This window comes from Spermophilus citellus (genome assembly GCF_964194105.1).
Source record: "Spermophilus citellus genome assembly, chromosome: 7".
Classification (NCBI taxonomy): Eukaryota; Metazoa; Chordata; class Mammalia; order Rodentia; family Sciuridae; genus Spermophilus; species Spermophilus citellus.
In genome coordinates this window covers 83,565,631-83,586,772 of record NC_138188.1, presented here as the reverse complement: position 1 = coordinate 83,586,772, position 21,142 = coordinate 83,565,631, and the positions used below count along the sequence as shown (strand labels likewise).

The 21,142-nt window shown below is 38.3% G+C and overlaps 1 protein-coding gene across 1 annotated transcript in view; it reads left to right on the top strand.

Moving 5' to 3' along the window:
• The window catches only part of CPOX (coproporphyrinogen oxidase), a 75,666-nt gene extending 61,899 nt beyond the window's left edge, over nt 1–13,767 (top strand). Inside the window, exons 2-8 of the mRNA XM_081302613.1 lie at nt 1,412–2,225; nt 4,268–4,411; nt 4,682–4,792; nt 5,910–6,051; nt 7,740–7,958; nt 11,776–11,880; nt 12,497–13,767. Coding sequence (XP_081158739.1) covers nt 1,709–2,225; nt 4,268–4,411; nt 4,682–4,792; nt 5,910–6,051; nt 7,740–7,958; nt 11,776–11,880; nt 12,497–12,584 — 1,326 coding nt within the window. The 5' untranslated portion in view covers nt 1,412–1,708 and the 3' untranslated portion in view covers nt 12,585–13,767. The remainder of the gene's footprint in view (nt 1–1,411; nt 2,226–4,267; nt 4,412–4,681; nt 4,793–5,909; nt 6,052–7,739; nt 7,959–11,775; nt 11,881–12,496) is intronic.
• Nucleotides 13,768–21,142: the final 7,375 nt, after the last annotated feature.

The window sequence follows — 21,142 nt, the reverse complement described above, 5'->3', positions numbered from 1 at the left end:
TGGCTAAGACACACTGGTGTGCACAAGGAGCCCAGTGCAAGCCGCTGAACTTCCATCAGGGAAAATTTAGTGAGAATAACCACCATTGGCTTAAACTAATATCTGCTACTACAAATTAAAATAATTATGGATACTTAAGGGACCAATTAGTTCTTAAAACAAGTGTTGAAAATGTTGACAATTTTTCTTATACCTTTGTGTCTAGACTTCAGAGTAGTGGGTTATAGTTATGGGACAAAACTCCTGCATTTCAATATGTAAGCTTCATTTCTTACTAGTGTGTGAGGCAAGGAGAAGGGAGACAGGGGGGTATGGATTAAAGTGTGGATGTTTGCTCTGCCTAGTTTATAGGAGTTGTTGGAAGTATTGAATGTTAAAAATATTGGCAGCACCCTATAATGGTTGGATAATTATTTTAAAATTATTTATTTATTTATTATGGTTACTGGGAATTTAACCCAAGGGTGCTCTATCACTGAGCTACACCCCTCCACCCCCCACCCCCGCTTCTTTCTCAATTCTGAGATGGTATCATTAAGTTGTCCCAGCTGACTGAAAGCTCTGATCCTTCTGCTTCAGCCTCCTGAGTCACTAGAGTGACAGTCCTGGTGTGACTTTCTTTTTCTTTGGCACTGGGGATCCAACTCAGAGGCGCTTTACCACTAAGTTACATCTCCAGTGCCTCCCCTGCACTTTTAAAATTTTAATTCTTTTTTGGGGACAAGATTTCACTAAATTGATGCAGCTGGCCTTGAACTTGCAGTCTTGCTGTCTTGGCCTTCGGACCCACTGTATTACAGGCCAGGCCTCGTATTTCTTAATCAGGCAAACTTCCCACGTCAGGCGTTGCATGCTGGTTAAGTTAAACATCCACGTTGTTTTTTCCTATTTCTAAAATTATTAAGTGGACATTGGAGAAGCAAGGCCAAGCAAGATTTTATGTACAGATCTGTGATATGGACTTGAGTACAGAAAAATCTTTCCCTGGGATTCTCTTAAGGGCTTCCAACTACTTTTTTGACTTCCCACTCCTTAAGCAAGGAGATCCCTAGGCCCCAGGGCTTTCAACTATTTTTTTAACTTCCCACTCCTTAGGCAAGGAGTTCCTCAGGCCGGCTCTCACCGCCCCCACACGTTCTAGGTGCGCTGGAGGACTGGGACCCGGGCACTTTTGCAAACATTCCATAGATCTGGAGGTAGGATCTATATTCTTCAAAACTTTTTTTTTTTTTTTTTGGAATATGTAAGGCAGGACGGTCAGGGTGGAGGTGAGGGTGTGTTTCTGCCATATTTCCTTCCCTGTTGGTTCTCAGTCTCCTATCTCTATTTTGCCTTCTAGCTGTGGCTGACAGCACACCCAGGGTTGTACGTGACAAGAAAGCCTCTCTTATCTGTTTGTTTGCTTCCACAGCTCTCTTGCACCTCCCCATGCTGAAATCTTTTCTGGTCCAACCAGCCTTTCAAGGCGCGGAGGATCTTTATCTCCGGGTCCCCAGGGAGCACTGGCGCTCACTGCAGGTGGCGATATGAGCCGAACTACAGCTCCCAGCATTCCCTGCTCCGAGTCCACCACCCGGGGCCCAAACCGGCAGTAGAGCTTCTCGGCTAGAGGTTCTGACCATTAGTGCTGGTCGCCGGTTGAGGAACCCGTCCAGCTAAGGGGCCAGTCTCCAGGACGTGGGCACTGCCTAGTGCGACAGCGCGGAGCATGGCCTGGTACCTGGGTAGGCTGAGCGCAGGCCCCTGCTGGCTCGCGGCGCGAGGCGGCTGCGGAGAGCTGCGTGCTTGGTCCCAGCGCTGCGCAACCGGACGCATCTGCCAGCCCCCTGGCACGGCTGGCACGGGGCACAGCCGTGGACTTGCTTATGGCCCCTCGGCTAGAGGTGGCCCTTGGCCTGGGACCGGTCTGGCCGCAGCGCTAGCAGGGTTGGCGGGGCTGGCCACCGCCGCCTTCGGGCATGTGCACCGGGCCGAGATGGTGCCCAAGAGCTCCGGGGTGCGGAGTCCCTCGCCGGAGAGGCCACAGGAGGATGACCTGGCCCGACGCTGCAGCTGCTTTATGGCCTCGCCTGTGACTGACTTGGACGAGTTGCGGAAGAGGCCAGGCGACATGAAGACCAAAATGGAGCTGCTGATCCTGGAGACGCAGGCCCAGGTGTGCCAGGCACTGGCACAGGTAGATGGGGTCGCTAGCTTCTCTGTGGACCGATGGGAGAGGAAGGAAGGTGAGGTGTTCGGACCCTAGAGGGAGGCGGGGCTTGGAAAAAAGGCGGGACTCCAGGTTGCTGAAAGACCCTGCCTCAGGATTGGGATGGTGGTATAGGGGATGCCCCAGAGGGGCCACTTGAGAGAGCCATCAACCCTCTGCTTGCAGGTGTGGACCCGGATCTGTTGTCAGTTTAGTACTGGGTATTTCAAAATGTTCTCAATTCCATAATGACATTTTTCAAGGAAATCTTAAGGGATATTTACATACAACAAGTTTGGATGTCCAAAGTTACTGAAGATCGGTTTTCCCTGAATTTCATCGGTTTCTCCAGGTGCTTTTGTCCTTCATCATTTAGAGATAGAGGAACTTGACTCCGTCATGCAAAATGCTTGTCAAACTCCTTCATCTGAGGGTCTCATTTGTCGAGAATGTGGACACAATATCTTTATTTTACATTTATGTAGTGCTGAGGATTGAACTCAGTGCCTCGGGCATGCTAGGTGAGCCCTCTACCACTGAGCCACAACCGCAGGCTTCTTTTTTCTTTTCCACAAGGAATATTTGGTTTGTCAGTGGCTCTGCCAAATGCACCTATCAGATTTCCTGCTAGAAAAATATTTCTATTTAATGCCAACATGCTTAAGTATCAAACCCAGTTCTTATGGAGTCATATAATGGCGACCATTGCTGTTGCCTATACAGTGAAACCCCACATCTTGCTCATAAATGGGGGAATACAACAGCAACTATTTACCACTAGATTTTGAGCTGTGATACTGCTACAGCCACATTAAGTGAGGTTCTGTCAGGTTACTTAGTGTTTTCCATCTTGTAATGTTTTCAAGTGAAGGCCACTGAACCAGGTCACAGCCTCAGGTATTAGACTAGTTATGTGACCTTTGGTTAGTTATTTAACTCTTTTGTACCTGTTTCCTTAGGTATGTATATTATGTATGTTTCCCTAATCTATGTATGCATATTATGAAATTTTAGTGAAGTGATGTCAAGTGTTGAAATATGTCAAATGTTTAGAATGTTGCCTGAAACAGGAACAAGACTTGGACAAATGGTTTTGGTCTATGGCCAGCTGTGTGATCTTGCTTTTGTTTATTTTTTCATAATGGGGATTGAACCCAGATGGTCTTTACCACTGAGCCACATCCCCAGTTCTTTTGATTTTTTAATTTTGAGACAGGGTCTCACTAAGTTGCTTAGGGCCTACTAATTTGCTGAAACTGGCCTTGAGCTTGTGATCCTTGTGTGTCAGCCTCCCAAGTTGCTGGGATTACAGGCCTATGCCACCATGCCTAGTGTCACCTTCAACACACTTTTTTGCCTCTCTAGATTTTAGTTTTCTCATTTAAAATGTACAGGGGTTGTATAGGTCATCTTTTGACCCAGCCCTAAAGTTCTTAAAATTAAAACAAGCCAAACATGAACCTTCATGAAACAGTGCCCTTATGGTGACCTCAGTGTCTTGAGTAAACAAAAACAAAATACAAAACTAATAGTTAGGATCTTATGCCTGAATATTAATGTGTGTCTTGCTCAATTTGAGGTTCTGAATTCCTTAAGTCTACTGTTATCTACTGTTTTTTAATCATCTGTAAACACAAAAGACTCATGGTAAACTGAGAAAAAAAAAAAACATTGAAACAATATAAAGCTTTTAGATTCAGTAATAATAGAACATCATTCAAGTACCCATTATTATTTTTTAACTTTAGCTTTCCCTCATATATCATAAGAGTCCCATTTTGAAGGGCAGTATTTGAAGGGAGAATATTCTAGTGATTTATTTTAGGTGATGTCATAAGAATGTAGAGGAAATATTTACTTTAAAGATATGAGGAGATTCAGTATTTGACCATTATCAACAGCTCATGCCATAAAGCTAAATTAGCTATTTAATTTTATTATAGATAAAAATTATAGATATACCATTATAGAATATTTAGAAAGTAGAGGAGGAAAATAACTACTCATCTCACCACCTACATGCAAGGTCTCAGATTTGCAGACTTCTATACTCTCCCTATTTTCCATTTCTCTAAACAGGCGGTGGCGGCATCAGCTGTGTACTTCAAGATGGGCGGGTTTTTGAGAAGGCTGGGGTGAGCATTTCTGTCGTTCATGGGAATCTTTCCGAGGAAGCAGCAAAGCAAATGAGAAGCAGAGGAAAAGTTTTGAAGACTAAAGATGGTAAATCAGATCATCTTAACAGTGTTTCATAGTTTTGCAACACCCCCCCCACCACCACATAAGTTTTATTTATAAAATAAATAGTGTTTTTGGAAAAAGCTCTGTGGGGGCATATGCTTGATAAGCATGTTCATAGTTACTTTGTGAAAATTATATTTTAGAAAAAAAATTGAAAAGCAGCATTTGAAAATTGATTTAGAAATCACATTAGAGTTCATTTGTATCAGGCCAGATGATTGAGTGCAGCTCAATACATATTTTACTTTCCAGGTAAATTGCCATTTTCTGCTATGGGCGTGAGCTCTGTTATTCACCCTAAGAATCCTCATGCTCCCACTATCCATTTCAACTACAGATACTTTGAAGTAGAAGAAGCTGATGGTAAGTGAATCAGGAACTGTGAAAAATATTATTGCACAAAATATATATTTTAAAACCAGATAATAAAGCATCACATCTAAAGCAAGGAAGAATAACTACAACCTTAACTAGGTTTCCAGGAAGTGTATGAAAGCGTATTCCTCAGCAGATACAGTGGATTATGCACTAGATATGGAAAGTGAAAATGGTATTGATTGATTCTGACCTCCCCATATTTCCTCCAGCACAGGAAAAAAATGATTTAACAAACTCAAACTTTGAAGTGCACACAGGATTCTTTACAAATATAAGTTCATTATATCTGAAGGAAAACTTCATATATGAAGTTAAGTTGAAATTGAGAATTTGCTTTTGGAGAAAATATTTCTCCATGCATAGCTTTGCTCGTCACCATGACATTATCAGTTGGTTTAAAATAGGATACATTTGATCAGGCCTCAGGTGCATGTAATTCCAGCCTATGACTATCAGCAGAGCCATCTGTTAAAACTTGTTGGAGCATCTATGCAATGCCATGCCCACTCCTGCTCATGTGTCTACAGGTGATGGCATTTAAAGTTACTGCCTTAATTTTTCATTTTGAAGCTTTTCAATTTGGTTCAGTCTTTTAATGTTTAAAACTTATTTACTGACTGGGAGTATAGCTCAGTGGTATAGAGTGTGCTTAGAATACACCAAGACCCTATTCAGTCTCCAGCACCAAAGAAACAAAAAAACAATTGGTAACTTGTATTGATAATCAATAGATCAAAGTAAGTTCATCAAACAATTATACTCAAACGGTAAGTTGCCACCTTAGCAAGTATTTTGTCCATTTCTGGGTGAAGGGAAGGGGTGACAGTGGTTTTTAATAGGGGGAGCTTCAGAATTTCCTCGGGAGCTTTTACAAAAGCACCTTGCTTTTGCTGAGGCTGGTTTTGAACTCACAATTCTCCTGCCTCAGGCTCCCGAGCCCCTAGGATTACCAATGTGCACCACAGCGCCCGGCTGTAAAATGGTTTTTGATTTTCACTATATTATGCTTAATAAATTAAGCTGATGAATTGAGTTTGCTAATGCAGTCAGTAGTGTGTGGAATCTCAGAGTCCACATTGAACCCAGTGTGTTGATCTGGTAGGTACCAAGCAGTGGTGGTTTGGTGGTGGATGTGACCTCACTCCAACATACTTGAACCAAGAGGATGCTGTTCATTTTCACAGAACTCTAAAGGAGGCTTGTGACCAGCATGGTCCAGATCTCTACCCCAAATTTAAAAAATGGTAGGTACAGATATTGCACTTTTATGACCCTAAAAGTATGTCTCATTCCTTTGATGAGTCCTGAAGGCAGCTGTTATATCACTAAACACCTTCTTCAGTTATGAAGATTTAACTATTTTCATATTTTGCTTACCAAAATAAGTGGAATCCCAATTTTAAGTGTTTTAAATAAAGTATTTACTTAGCAATTTATATTTGAATGTCTATAATACATATTGTGTAGCAGCATCTCTTTTTGATCTCAAATGATTTAGAAAGATAGAATATAACCCTTACAGATGTGAAGAGACTCAGAATATTTGTTACATAATCAAATAGAATCTTAGCATAAATTGTTTAGAATAAGAATAAAGAACCCAATTCTGTTTAGAGCTAATTGCCATTCTTAAAAAGAAAACCAAGAGGGGATTTTGTCTTTTTGTTTTGTTTTTATACCTAGTAATTGTGGAAAATTATCACTTATTCAGGAGTCTGACATTTAGCTTTAAAATATTTTTTAACAAAAGATAAAGCTTTGGAATATTCTCTTCTTGATTTAACATTGCCAGTGAAAACTATAAGCTATGGATGCATGTAAATGAAAAGATACAGGTTTTCATTTTGTTTTTACTCTTTCCCACAACTCGGCATCCTTCCAGGAGTATTGGTGGGGTACTGTCATGATTTTTTATTTCTTCTACTGAGATGACTTTTAATTAGTATTAGTAAGATATCCAGGGGCTGGGGATCTAGCTCAGTTGCTAGAGAGTTTCCCTTCCATGCACAAGGCCCTGGGTTTAATCCCCAGCACCACCAAAAAAAAAAAAAAAAAAAAAAAATCTAGGATCCAGGCTAGTTAACAAGAAATTTTTAGTGTAAGTGTTTAGTAAACCTCTTTGTTTTATAATCTTATAAAGAGAAATTTTGAGGTGATTTGGGTTAAAAGCTGACTTCACACCCTTGCTCAGGATATACTTTTGAAAAGAACTATGTTATTCATATAAAGGAAAGCACACCGCTGAGGTACTGAGTTGGTTATACCAGTGCATCAGTTCCAGTTTTTGCTTTTTAGTTTTTGTTTTCTTTTGAGTTTGATCTTTTGAGGCTATAAAAAGTGATCTTTTAAACAGCTTTTGTTTGTTGAAACAGCTTATTCTGTTGAGGGACCATTATTATACACAGATCATCAGAACTATTGTAAGTTGTAAACTATTCTGCAAACTATTAGTATTTAGGAGATGACTTAGGAAGCTTGTTTGGGCAGATATAGAAGGCCAATCCCTCTCAGTTATGCATGCTATAAAGTCATCAGATCTTATGGCTGAAAGAGATCATTGAGATTTTTTACAGTTCCTTCCTTTGACTCTAGAGTTCAGGGTTACACGCTGGTTGGCATCATTGTTGGAAGACATCCATCCTCCTGCTTCCTGTAAAAGCATCACTTGTTTCAAGGACAGGATTCATGTTGAACTCTGCTGCTCTCTTTACTAAAGTCCTTGAAGTTCCGTATTCTTCAGACATGACTCAGTTGCCTGATTACAGATAAGAGTATCTTTCTAAAGTCCTAGTTTCATTTTCATGGTTAGAAAATAAGGACACTGTGCTGGCCTTAATTGAAGATAGGGCTCTGAAATAAGAGGCTCACATGGATTTTCATGTCTGTCTTTTTTCTCCTTTGATCCCTGATTTGATCCTGCTGTGTTTTTCAGGTGTGATGATTATTTTTTTATAGCACACCGTGGAGAGCGCAGGGGCATTGGTGGTATCTTTTTTGATGATCTTGACTCTCCATCCAAGGAGGAGGTGTTTCGTTTTGTGCAGAGCTGTGCCCAGGCTGTGGTTCCTTCTTATATCCCCCTTGTGAAAAAGCACTGTGATGACTCATTCACCCCCCAGGAGAAGCTGTGGCAGCAACTTAGAAGAGGACGGTAAGTAACAGCAGAATAAATTGTCTCTGTACAGCTGGAAGAAATGGTGAAGCCTTAATTACAATGGATAGGGTGTCGGGTTGTCTTTGGCAGATGTTAATATGCAGTCTGATTTTATTTTATAACCAGATAAATGTTACAAATGAAACTGAAAATACTGTAAAATAGTATTCTAAAAATAAATAAAGTTTATTTGATTCATCTATCCATTAGAGACGTACAGTAGGTATGCAGTATTTGCTGAAGAAAATTTAGCTAATTTCTGTTAGACTTCTGGCAATGTCCTCCAGTCTTATTTCAAGATGTGGGCATTTCTTTGCTGATTTTTAAATTTGCAATCATACTTTTCATTCATCTTAAAAGTTATTTTAATATAAATAATTGCAGAAATTACTTACACTTAATGAGAACTTAGTAATTAGTAATTTTGGAGCCTTGCACACTGATGTGGGCAACACCTATCTTAGGTATTTTTCATCCAGTTTTCTCAACAGATCTGTGTGATAGGTGTAATATTTTACAGATGATAAAATATAGAAAGTAAAGTTTCTTGTCTTTACCCAAGATGACACAGCTGGTACATATAAGATTCCAGAGATGGCACTGAATCATCTTGACTCTAAAACTTGTCTTTCTAGTACAAGAAAGAGAGGAAGTTGAAGCAGGTTTATATAATGGTAAGCCATGATAGTCACTTTATTCATCCTGCTGAGTGCATTGAGCTTGAAAAGCTTGATTGGGTGGCCAAATGGGTCAGTTCCAAATATCCATCCTGCCAGCCCACATCAGTTTCTCATTATCCTCTTAAATGTATCTATACCACTAGTTCATGACATAGATTTTCTAATTTATGTTAATTGTCTCAGGCACACGAAGCTTTGATAACTAAGGAGGTAAAGCTTTATCAACTTGGAAAAATGAAAGTTTATTAAATTTTTCCTTTTAGAAATTTCTTAAACCATGTATCTGTTTGGGGACATCACAGACACCCCATCCCCACCCTGCCAAATTTCTCAAATATACCTTTGACACTCTTTCCTTCTTTCACTTGACATTTATTGTGGGCTTCCTATGGTTAGGCACTATAATGACCACAGAGGGACATAACATGGACCTGCTGAATAGAAGGTCATTTAATGGGGAAGACATATCTAAAAGGATAATTTAAAACTTTGTGGAAATTAAAGTATCTTAGTTTTGTACAAGATTTCATTTGCAGAGCTGGCAAATTTTGTGAGGAGTAATCAGATGAAGCTTTTAAAACTGCTTAGAGGAATAGTTTTAAAATAGGAATAGGTTTTTTTCTTTTTATTTTTCTTTTTTACATTGAATGATGGCAGGTCATTCTGAAAATTCCATTGTATGTGTATCATTGCATGTCTGGTGTTTTTTGTGTTAGAAGTGTGGATATTAGGATAGCACTAATAGATTCTTTTCTGCAGTGTGTCGTGTGAGTGTTCTTCAAGATAGTCTCCTTCTACCACCCTTATCTCTGGGCCCTAAGATGGCAAGAGAATAGCTCTTTCCTCATAGGAGAGGCTTATAGATGCTTGTGCTGTCTTCAGTCTCTCATATTTCATAATGCACTGTCTCCTTTACAGATTACTCCTCCTCCGCACCATTTGTTCAGATATGAGTTTCCTTTTCAGTGGTCATTCTGGTTTCTTTTTGACTTGAGTCTCTCCCTTGGCCCCCTCTTCTAGTCTCTTGTCCTTAGTTGCTGCTATTATTTCCTCTGACTTTGAACTTTTGTCTCATAGTCACTTTTTTCCCACTAAAGACTTTCACCTTATTTTTGTTTTGGTAAAGGGAAGCAGGGTAAAACATAGGCATTAGTTAAATCAAAAAAGGTTGATTAAATCTCATAATTTATAGGCACCTCAGAGAGGATAAATACATGGAAAGGATCAAGGTCAGATCTAAGTGAAACCTTTTGGAAGTCAGGGAGGCTGATGTGAAGAAGGGGTGGTATTCACTCAAAGAAAGGAATACGTGTATCACATAGAGAATACATTTGGGGTACCCCTTATAAGGACCTTTGACATAGTTCTTCAAGTACATCAATATACGCTAGGGAATCAGCGTTCCATTAGGGATCATGTTTTTAGAATGAACATTGAGTAAAAAGGTAGCTTAGAGATTAAATTCTTTTCCATGATCTATTTTTTTTTAAAGAGAGAGAGAGAGACAATTTTTTTAAATATTTATTTTTTAGTTTTTGGTGGACACATCATTTTTATTTTATTTTTATGTGGTGTTGAGGATCAAACTCAGCACCCCGCGCATGCCAGGCAAGCAAGTTACCACTTGAGCCATATCCCCAGCCCTCTTTTCCATGATCTTAAGAAAAAAGAAGATTTACTTAAATTATCTTTTGAAATAGAAATAAGGGGGTATACAATAGTCATTAGTATAAGTGGAGAGAACTAGAAAAGGATGCATGGATAAAATAATTTAAATTTTTATAGTTTTTTTTTACAAGTTTTCACACAAAATGATATTTTAAAAATGAATTACTGTGGGTTCTAAAGAATATTTTGCTATGAATGGGCTTAAAGATAATAACCAGTAGGATAAATGAGAATATCTAAGGAAATTTAAGACCAGCAGAGTAGTTTCTGAAGTAGTTGAAAAATGATCTGAAAGAGGGACTATTTATTTAAATTTTCACATTTATGGATCATTCTGACTTCCTTGGGTTGTAAAAATTATCCTTTTGAAATTGGGGAGAAGAAACTTTTTGACATCCCATGATGTTAAAGGTGGATAAATATTTTTAAGTTAGTTGGAATCCATATCTGTGTCTATGACAGTTAATGGAATCCTTGGACAAGTTAATATACTGAACCAAGTTTTAGTTGATGCCCATGATATTTTTCTTGAAAAACAACAACAACAAAAAAAAAAACACAGCACTAAGACTCAAAACACTATATTATGGTTGTTGTTAATCTGCCGGAAGAATGAATTATACCAGTACTTAAAAATGTTATTACCCACTTTAAGAAAATATATAACAATTCAGTGGTTATACTTTTAGAATAATTTTATGTGTCTAGTTTTTAAGAAAGAGGAATATCTCTGGTTGTATACATAGTATATTCACACCAATTCGTGTCTTCATACATGTACTTTGGATAATAATGATTATCACATTCAATCATAATTAATTACCCCAATACAAAAAATTGTGCTCTATATATGTCATATAAGAATTGTTATGCGTTCGCTGTTATAAATTAAAAATATATCTTAAAAATAAAATAAAAAAGAAAGAGGAACATCTAGAATATTATAATCATTAATAATATTACCTGTAGCTGTACTTGGTCTTCAGTTACATAAGTTCTACACTGTCTTAGTAGTGCTTATGAGTTCTAGGAAGTGAAATGAAATCATCAGCCCATGGGGAGGACCAGAAGGAGCTGTGTTATCCTAAGAAGGGATGCCATTTTTTTCCTTAATTGTTGTGCCTTAAAGTTCCCAGCTTTGTATTCATTCTGTTTATTTATGGGAAACATAACCTTCTTTTTTTTGTAACTGCTCTGTGTTGGGGCAGAATGTGTATCCGATTGTTCATGGGGTAGAATGCCCTTTTATTTATGCTGGCCAGATGGGGAAAGTTCTTTGGGCTGTAGGCTGGTATTCTCTGTGCCAGTTCCAGCTGACAGAGAGAGAACCCCCCCCCCCGCCCTGACACACACACATACACACACACACACACACACACACACACACACTTGAAGTATTTGTTACAGGCTTAATAGAAAGATATCATTCAGCAGGCTCTTAATGTTGTTTGATGTGTTCATCTCAGGTATGTAGAATTTAATCTGCTGTATGATCGGGGCACAAAGTTTGGCCTCTTCACTCCAGGATCCAGGATTGAAAGCATCTTGATGTCTTTACCTCTAACTGCCCGGTAAGCAGATAACTCACATGTCTTCCCCAACCGACTAACCCTCCTAAAATATGAAAGTCAATGCTGACAGTATCTTACCTAAGACTTCACTGGTTTTGACTTTGCTGATTTTATAAGAAAATCATGGTTAGATAGTTAAGGTAAATCATATTGGATTTTATAGAATGAATGACAGAGCTTTGTGGACAAAGGTGAAAGAGAAGTAAGAGGTATTTGAGGGGATAAGTTTGACTATCCCTTCCTGTTTGATTTCCCACCCCCTCTGGGAAGAGTTTTGGGTAAGAATTGAGCTAACATCTGCCCACGGATCATCTGAGGTGCTACAGTTTATGAAACCTTGGTTTACATGAAAGTGCATGTAGGCTCTGGGATATTAATATTAGCCCAAATATGCTCAAGAATGAAAAAAAAACCTATTTCTTTAGCTGTAGATATTTTTAAAAAGTTAGTGGGTGGCAAGGCATTATTAAGCACAGTAAAGAAGAGAAGCAACACTTTTTTTGTTAGTTTTTATTCTTTATTATTTTTTCTTTCTTTTTTTTTACTTATTTTAAGAGTTGTATGTTACTTATTATTACTTTCAAAATTTTTTTGCTTCTGCTTTGATCATGTTTAGATGGGAGTACATGCATTCACCTTCGGAGAATTCCAAAGAAGCTGAAATTCTGGAAGTTCTGCGCCATCCGCGGGACTGGGTACATTGATACAAGCGGAAATGTGCTGGGGTTCGGAGGACACAGCTGTGTGCCCCCTCCACCAGCTGGCACTGTTAACCACTGTGTGGTCCTGAGCTCCCTGTGCCTTTGGCCCCAGTCTTCTCCAGTCTGGGCCTGATCTTGTCAGGTGGTGAAATATTTTGGATGCTGTCAGGTCATGGCAGATGGTTGGTCAATTGATGCACATAATACTCATTTATACTTTTAGAATAATTTTATGTGTCTAGTTTAAAAAATTTAAATGGAGTTTCTAAGTATTAAGATAAGGGAATACAAATATAATAACATACCAGGAAACTCCTCATTTTATTTTTGTTACATATATTTCATTAAAGTTTTAGGTTCTACCACAGAAGTCAGTCATGGGATGTGTTTTACCTTTATTAATTCAGTGAAGTTGAGACTTCTTGGTAACTTTGGAATGAAACTTTGAAGGTTAAAGTTTTACTTTGTCATGCTTCTTTTTCTAGAGACCACAATATTGCACAATATTCATTTTTATAATGACAGGTATTTAAAAGCACTTGAAATTTTCTCAGTGTCTGCATGTATTACAATTCAGTGGTTATCAATAGTTTTTAACTTGTAGTGATATTACTATTATTTAAGTAAGGGGCATCTAAGTCATAACTTTGACTTTTGTGGAATCATAATTTGTTAATGTTAGGCTTCTCTGCATTTTTTAATGCAAACACAATATCCCTGGATTCTGATACTTAAAAATTTTCTATTCCAGACATTTCTATGTGTTACAGATCAATCCTAGCATGTGAATTTAGAAAATGTTTTTCATTTGGAAAATGAAATGAAGAATATTTTCCTTCTGTAAAGCAAATATAACTGATGTTGACATGTAGGTATTTTGTACATGTATTTCTTTATAAAATGGTCTGATTGAAATTGTCTTGTTTTTCAAATTGGAGATTCTACAACTCTTATTTTTGCTCTTAAGAAAAAAATATCACAAACTATAGTAATAATGAATGTATTATTTGATTAATAATATATTGAAGTTTGTAAGGAACAGTGTCTCATACATACTATTAAGCATTATCCTGGAATGTTGAATGTATGTGATTGTGTGTGGCTCTTTTAGGACTAGAAAATGTACAGACTCTTCAATTGTCTTACAGTGGACTCACTAATAAATTTTATTGTGACATAAGATTAATTTTGAAATATTTGTGTTCTTTATTTTGTTGGAATAGTTGATATAGGAAAACAAATATTTCTTGGTTTTAAAACCATAGTCCTCATTCCTTGGTGTTTATCCAAGAGAAATATAAATTTTGTATTCAATTTTCATAACAGTCTTTTTCATCATAGCCAAAATTAGAGACAACTCAAATGGTCATCAGCAGGTGAATGGATAATTTGTGACCTGTACAAACATTAAACACTGCTCAGTGATGACAGGAGTAGCTATCATTAAATGCAGCAATCTGTATGAACATCAAAAGCAGTGTGCCACAAGAAAGAAGCCAGGCACAAGGGCACTTACTGTATGATAACGTCACATGAATACTTAGGAAAGTGATAATGTTAATGACAGAAAGCAGATCCATATTGACAAAGGCTGGAGAAAGGGAATCGACTGTGAAGGGAGTGCAAGAGTATGTTGAGGTGACAGAAACGTTCCCTGTTTTAGTGGTGATGGTGATTTCTAGGCTGTATGCATTTATCAAAATTCATTGAACTTATACTTAACATCATGGAACTTTATTGTATATGGGAATAATATTTCAAGAAAGTAATCAGGGGAAAACAACATCATATAAGCATATAGGCACAAATGTTCAAATAAACCTCAGTTTGCCTTTTAAAAAATGAAAGTCAGTCATTTATTTTATTTTATTGCATATCATTTTATTTGGGGGAGGGCGGGTACCAGGGATTGAATCCAGAGACGATTAAACACTGAGCCACAACCCCAGCCCTTTTTGTTTTATTTTGAGACAGGGTCTTTCAAATTGCATAGGGCCTCACTAAGTTGCTGAGTCTGGCTTTGAATTTGCAAACCTCCTACCTTAACATCCCAAACCTCTAGGATTACAGGCATGTGCCACTGTGACCAGCTTAAAAAATGAAATATATCATTTAGATATATCTGCTAGTCTATTTGTGTTTAGTTAAGGCTACTAGCTGGACACTGGACAAATAAGAAATTTCAAAAATTTTCTGTCTATTTTCATGTTCTTCAATAAATATTTCTATTGTGGATGAAGCCATGTGGGAAAAAAATGATTATAAAACCATTGTAAAATGTCATTCTACTATTCTTCAAAGTGAGTTTCTCTTCCAAATTTTCATTGATGTCTATGGCAAGTCTACTAGAAGACCAGGCACCTCTAAATGGCCTGAACACCTGACTCTCAGATAACACCTTCCTATAAGTGGTCATAAGGGTTGGCTGGGGAGAGATGTAAATGCCCTGGAGCAAGTATCTAACCACTACTATCTATCCACCTCTATGCTTTTCTTACCTATTGTATTAGTCTTATTTCTGTTCCTATAGAAAATATCCGAGGCTGAATATTTTATAAAGAAAAGATATTTGTTTAGCTCACAGTTTAGGAGGCTAAAAATCCAAGATTGACCAGCCCGTCAGTTGGGTAAAGGACTTCTTGGCTGTGGCACAATAAAGCAAAGAAGTAGGAAAGGAAATGGTCACCTATAGAAGAGGCCAAGTGGGTGTGGTAGCCTTGCTTTATAACAACTCACTCTTGTGAGAACTGACTTCTACAAGACCAGCATTAATGCCTACAAAGTGTGGGATACCACCTGTAAAGCTACTTTACCAAAGCCATGAGGGACTTAGGTCTCCCCTTGGGAATGATCCTGGCTTTCCCATGTGTATCAGACTGCCCAAAGCGTGAGATCTCTGACCCCGCTCTTCTAGTGTGACAGCTCTCAGCTTCCGAGTTGGGTGTAACCCACTGGTAACTGGATAACCTACCTTATCTGGCAAAGAACATTCCATGGAAAACCTTTGATATCCCCCCAGTTCCAGTGTGGAAGCTCAATCCCTTAGATCAAAGAGCCATCCTGTCCTCGCTTTTCAAAATTACTTCCTGTGTACTGTTTCCCCCCACCACCATTTTCTTCTTTTAACTGTTATTTCACAGCCAGGCCATTTCATGCAGAGGGACCCAAATTCTATCGCCCCAGTGGGATGCGGGTGAGAACGAAGGGCTACACCCCCACTGTCCTGATTACCTTGGACCACACCCTATATCTTAAAGGTTACACTACCTTAGCATCACCACATTGAGGACCAAATCTCTAAAACATTAACCTTTGGGATCCAGCCAATATCAACCACCTATTCGACTGAATGTTGGAGGTAAATTTTGTTTGCTAAAGAAAACCAGATCTGAATGCTAAATAATGTGTTTCTTCTTTGAGACTTCATCCTTCCATGTGTGTTCTTAGAATTCATCAAGGCAGGAATCATCTCCAGGTTTTTAACTCATGTCTGTGTCTAGGAAGAATGACTCACAGAATAGGCCCACCTTGGACTTGTAGGTCACAGTGCCTAGAATGCTCAGGATATATATTCCCTGGAGCAAGGTGAAAGCGGCATAGTTGATTTTATTTTTTTAATCTAGCCTCAGGTTATATCCTGTTACTTCCTCCACATTCCAGTTAGTGAGTGAGTTATTAAGGTCAGTTCCAGGTTCAAGCAGAGGGAATTAGATCTCAACTCCCCATGGGAGGGAGTCAAGGAATTTGTGGTCCTCTTCAACACCTGTACCTAGATGTCAGACTTGAAACCACAAAATAGATTTGACACCTCTCCCTCACTGCTCTAATCATTTCCTGTGGAGTCCACCTTTGAAATGTCTCTTGATTTCCTTTGCCCATTGCCACCGCTATGATCTCATATTCTACCTCACCTGAGCTTTTGCAGTACCCTACCTGCCTCTAGTCACCCTGACCTCCATTCCTTCCCTTCAGAATTATGTCTCCAAATCTCCTTATCACTATCCTTTTGAAATATTCCAAAGCACTCCTACAGGAATGGTTGCAAACTCAGTCTGATATCTAGAACAATACATTTAGCCCTTGCCTTTTTTTCAGCCTTTTCTTTAACATTTCTTCCAAGTATTTTGGCCTTGAACTATTTTTCTGAACATCCTCTGAATTTATGACCCTCTGGCCTTTCCTCAGTGAACTGCTATCTCTGCTTGAAATCTCATGTCCCTATCTATCCTTCCATGGCCAGTTCAAATCTCCTCCTAGAAACTTTCCTTGAAAACAGTCTCTTCTCCCTCTTCAGCACATTTTACCTTCAGGATTGCTCTCACCACAGGCTGAATTCATGGGCATTCCACGTATACTCTACAAAAGACTTAACGTTGGGGTTTTCCTTATGAATGATCTGTTACCCTTTGTTTTCCAATACTGTTTTTGCAATATATTATAGTCTCCAGCTTAGTACCATTCAGCTGTTTGTCTTATTCCTAATCTGTGAAGGAAGATGTTCCCAGTACACAACTCTTAAAAGCTGGGTTTAGGCCGGATGCTGTGGCCCATGACCGTAATCCCAGCAGCTGGGAAGGCTGAGGCAGGAGGATGGAGAGTTCAAAGCCAACCTCAGCAATTTAGTAAGGATCTAAGCAACTCAGTGAGACCCTGTCTCTAAATAAAATACAAAAAGATCTAGCAATGTGGCTCAGTGTTTAAGTGCCCCCAGGATCTTCCATCATGCGGCCAGCGCAATGGTTTCATTAATGAGGTTCTTGGCATAAAAGTTAGCTAGAAGAGATCAAAATAAAACACACAGACTCAGTTACCTTATTTCTATTGCCAGGTCCGAGACGGCTCCCCTCTCTGGTTCCCTCCTCTAACCGCCCAGCAGGGCAGCAAGGATTACTCGGGGCTAGCAGGAGAGAGAGAGTTTGAACGCGCCTGGGAGTAGCTTTTTATTGGGGAACAAGAGATTCAGGGGAGAATTCCATCCAATGAAGGTTGAGGGGGGACCGCACTCCAAGGTCAGGGTCAGTGATTGGGCCCCCGGGATCAGTGGTCAGGCACACCCGCACATGGACGTGTTCTCTCATCAGGAAAGGGTCGGGAAAGTTCCGACACAGCCAGACGCCTCAGACCCTTAACGGGAGCCACCCAATCACGTGTCAGGATGGCTTCCTACAAGGATCAAACCCTGTCTCTAAATAAAATACAAAAAGATCTAGCAATGTGGCTCAGTGTTTAAGTGCCCCCAGTTATCAAACAGGATAAACTTTTTTTTAAAGTTAAAATTTTAAAAAGCCCATTTAGACATTGTTTTCAAGGATGTATTTTCTTACCACAAGTGTTAATTACATGTTTGAAATCCCACATTTAAATATTTTAGTTCTTCCCAAAGATATACATGTTAAATTCTAAATTCATAATAAACTTTAATTAGCACATTAAATTAGTGTAGCTTAGATATTTCCAAATGACTTGATTAATCCCATTGGTTTCAGGTAACCAAGTCACGGGTTGTATAGCATAACCTCACAGACCTGTTTCTACGGGTGATTTTTAAACCAAGAATGCACTAGCATGTTCCAGCAGAACAAGATAATTAAATTGCATTCCATCTTCTCATCAATGTACCTGGTTCTGTTCTAGATGTTAAAGTCATTCAACAAATATTTTCAAGTATCTTTCATCTACTAATCTCATTTCACATTTCTAAATGTGTTTGAACAAAATATTTGGCATAATCTAAGCCATCAGGGTTTCAACAAATTGACACAAAGCAACTCAGGGCCTTTATAGTTATTTAGAGTTGCAGTACCATCCCAATGGATGCCTTTGCTTATAACACGTTTGGGGAGGTATCAAACTGAAGTTCACAAAGTCATGCAGGTTGAGTAACTCTTTTATTTAATAGCAAGTGAATAATAAGTTCATAATCTAAAGATTTCATGGTGATTGACCTCTGCTCAGTTCTGATTGGTATTGCTTTCATTTTCCAATTCGATGAGGCAGACAGGCATTTTTAACTCTGTTCCATGCCTTCAGCTTCACATTCTCCTAACCTTGAGTATAGTATGCTAATTCAGTCCAATGTATCAGTTTCTTATAGTTCACAAGATAGTTTGACTATTAAAAATAACCATTTATGTAGATATTTTCAAAGAATATTTAAATTAATGTCTACTATGCAAACAAACTTTCTTTTACTGGAAGTATTTATTCTTTGAAGTGTACTTGTTCTCGTATGTTCTCCAACACAAAGGTGGTACTTAAAAGTAATGCACTTCTGGGAATCAAAGAGCAAGGACTTACATCTTTACACCCTGCCTTGCTGCCCACCCCCCACCCCCCACTTCAGTAAGGCGAGGGAGATAGGGACAGCACAAGACAGCCTGCTCAGCTGACGCCCTGGTGTGTGGAGCAGAGACAAGCCATCCCTGTTATGCTCTATCAGAATTTCTGCATCACAGAGTCTTTGAGCATGATAAAATGGTTGTTGTTTTATGTCACTAAATGGTGGTTTTTAAAACAGCAATAGGTAACTGGAACAAGTCGGATGCTGTCAACAAAAATGAAAGGAAATTGAAATGCCTGCAAAGCAGCTCTACCAGTCTTCAGAGATGCGAGTCTCTGAAGAGTCTCACAGCTTAGGAAAGAAGTTCAGTTTAGAAAGAAATTTATTTATCATTTGTGTAAATGTTATAATTTAAAAAGTTGAAGGTGAGCAACCTGAGGAAGGCCTACAGTGTAATAAGAAAGGAAGACACAGGCTGAACGGAGGCAGAGAAATGAGGACAGGGCGAGGAGTCCGGGAAGGAGTCTGAAAGCTGGTCAAACAAATGGAACAGAGAAGAAGGAAATAGAAAGGGATGAGTTGGGTGTGATTGCAAAACAGGTTAAATCATTACAATGGATATTTGCAAATGTAAGAGATATTAACATTGTATTGAACTGTCATATTAATGTTATATATTTTATAAAATACACCCAAATAAGAATAAAATAAAAAAATTATAAAACATACCTAAAAAATAGTGTATTTTCTATGCCAATATGTTTGATAACTTCAGAAACAAATTTCTAAAGTTCCAAATTTAAAAAAAAATGACCTTAGACTCTTTTAAAAAATATTATTATTTTTAGTTGTGGACAGACATAATACCTTTATTTTATTTATTTGTTTTTATGTGGTGCTGAGGATCGAACCTGCCTCAGACATGCTAGCAAATGCTCTACCAACTGAGCCACAACTCCAGCCCCTAGACTCTTAATTATCAAGGTCTTCTCAGGTAAAAATAAAATTAAGTATTAAAATTATTTCCATTAACGTATAGATAGTGTCTCCTTTTTTTAAACTGTGCTTAAAATACAACATTCCTGAAAGAACCAGTAGGTGGAGCAGGTTTGCTCAAAAAAATATAATCTTTGATTTTTGTGTGTGTTTGGTGGGGTGGAGGGGAGGAGAAAGCGAAATGAGGAAGAAGAGGAAAGAGGAAGAGAAGGACAGGGAGAAGGAGGAGGAGGAAAAAGAGGAGCAGAAATAGGCAGAAAAGCAGGAAGCAGGAAAGAAGAGAAGATGTGAGAACTATCAGAAATCTGTGCTTCCTTGAACAATGCTACTGTTGGACAACTTACCTAAAGGAGTTATTACATATTCAATCAAGCATGATTAATTTGACTATGTTGCTTATATCTTTCCAATGGATCCACTGTTTCATTTCTCCCTGAAAATCCTAAAGCTGCCAATGTCTACAAAATAATGATAATATTGAGCATCCAAGGCAGAGTTATTGTCTGAGTTCCTAGGGAGTCTCTGAACTGAGACTTTCCTGAAATCATTAGAAATTGCATACATTTTGAGAGAATGAATAATGGTAATTTGACTCTCACAGATATGTGATCCTGAAAAAAAAATCAAGAATTAGTCATCCCAAATGGAGTATCCAGTGTAGGGTGTCTGAACCCCAGAAGCTATATGTGATACTTCAGTGAGGAAAGGTCAAGAAATATTTTGATCATTTCAAAAGTTCTACTTTTTGCATGTAATTTAATTTTATACACAATAAATTAGTACAATACTACATGCATTGAGTACACTAATAAGTGAGCATGTTTGGGTGGCATGGAGTTGTCAGTGCATGATCAAAAATTTCAAAAACTGTAGGTCCAAATAGTTTATAGATTTTCACAATTTTAGAGGCCAGAAATGAAAATGGAGAAGCACAAAATCAGAATATCTTAATAAACCAAGAAAGAAAGCCAAATCACAATAAAACTTGGCTTTTCCCCTCTGGCTGGAGTCCAGGAAAGGAAATGCAAATATGTGATTTTCTGATTGATTTAGAAGCAACAGATAGGTAATATCTTAAAAAAATGAAGAACTAAGATGTTTCATAAGGAAATAAAGTTATAAATCAAACCAAAAGTGAGCTACTTTAAATCATAAATTTGGAAAATACGTTAAACATGATAAAACTACAGCAAACATTATACTATCATCTCATCAATAAAAATATCATCTCCTGTTAAAGTAAAATATTTTAAATGGAAATCTAAAGCAAAACTCAAATAAATAA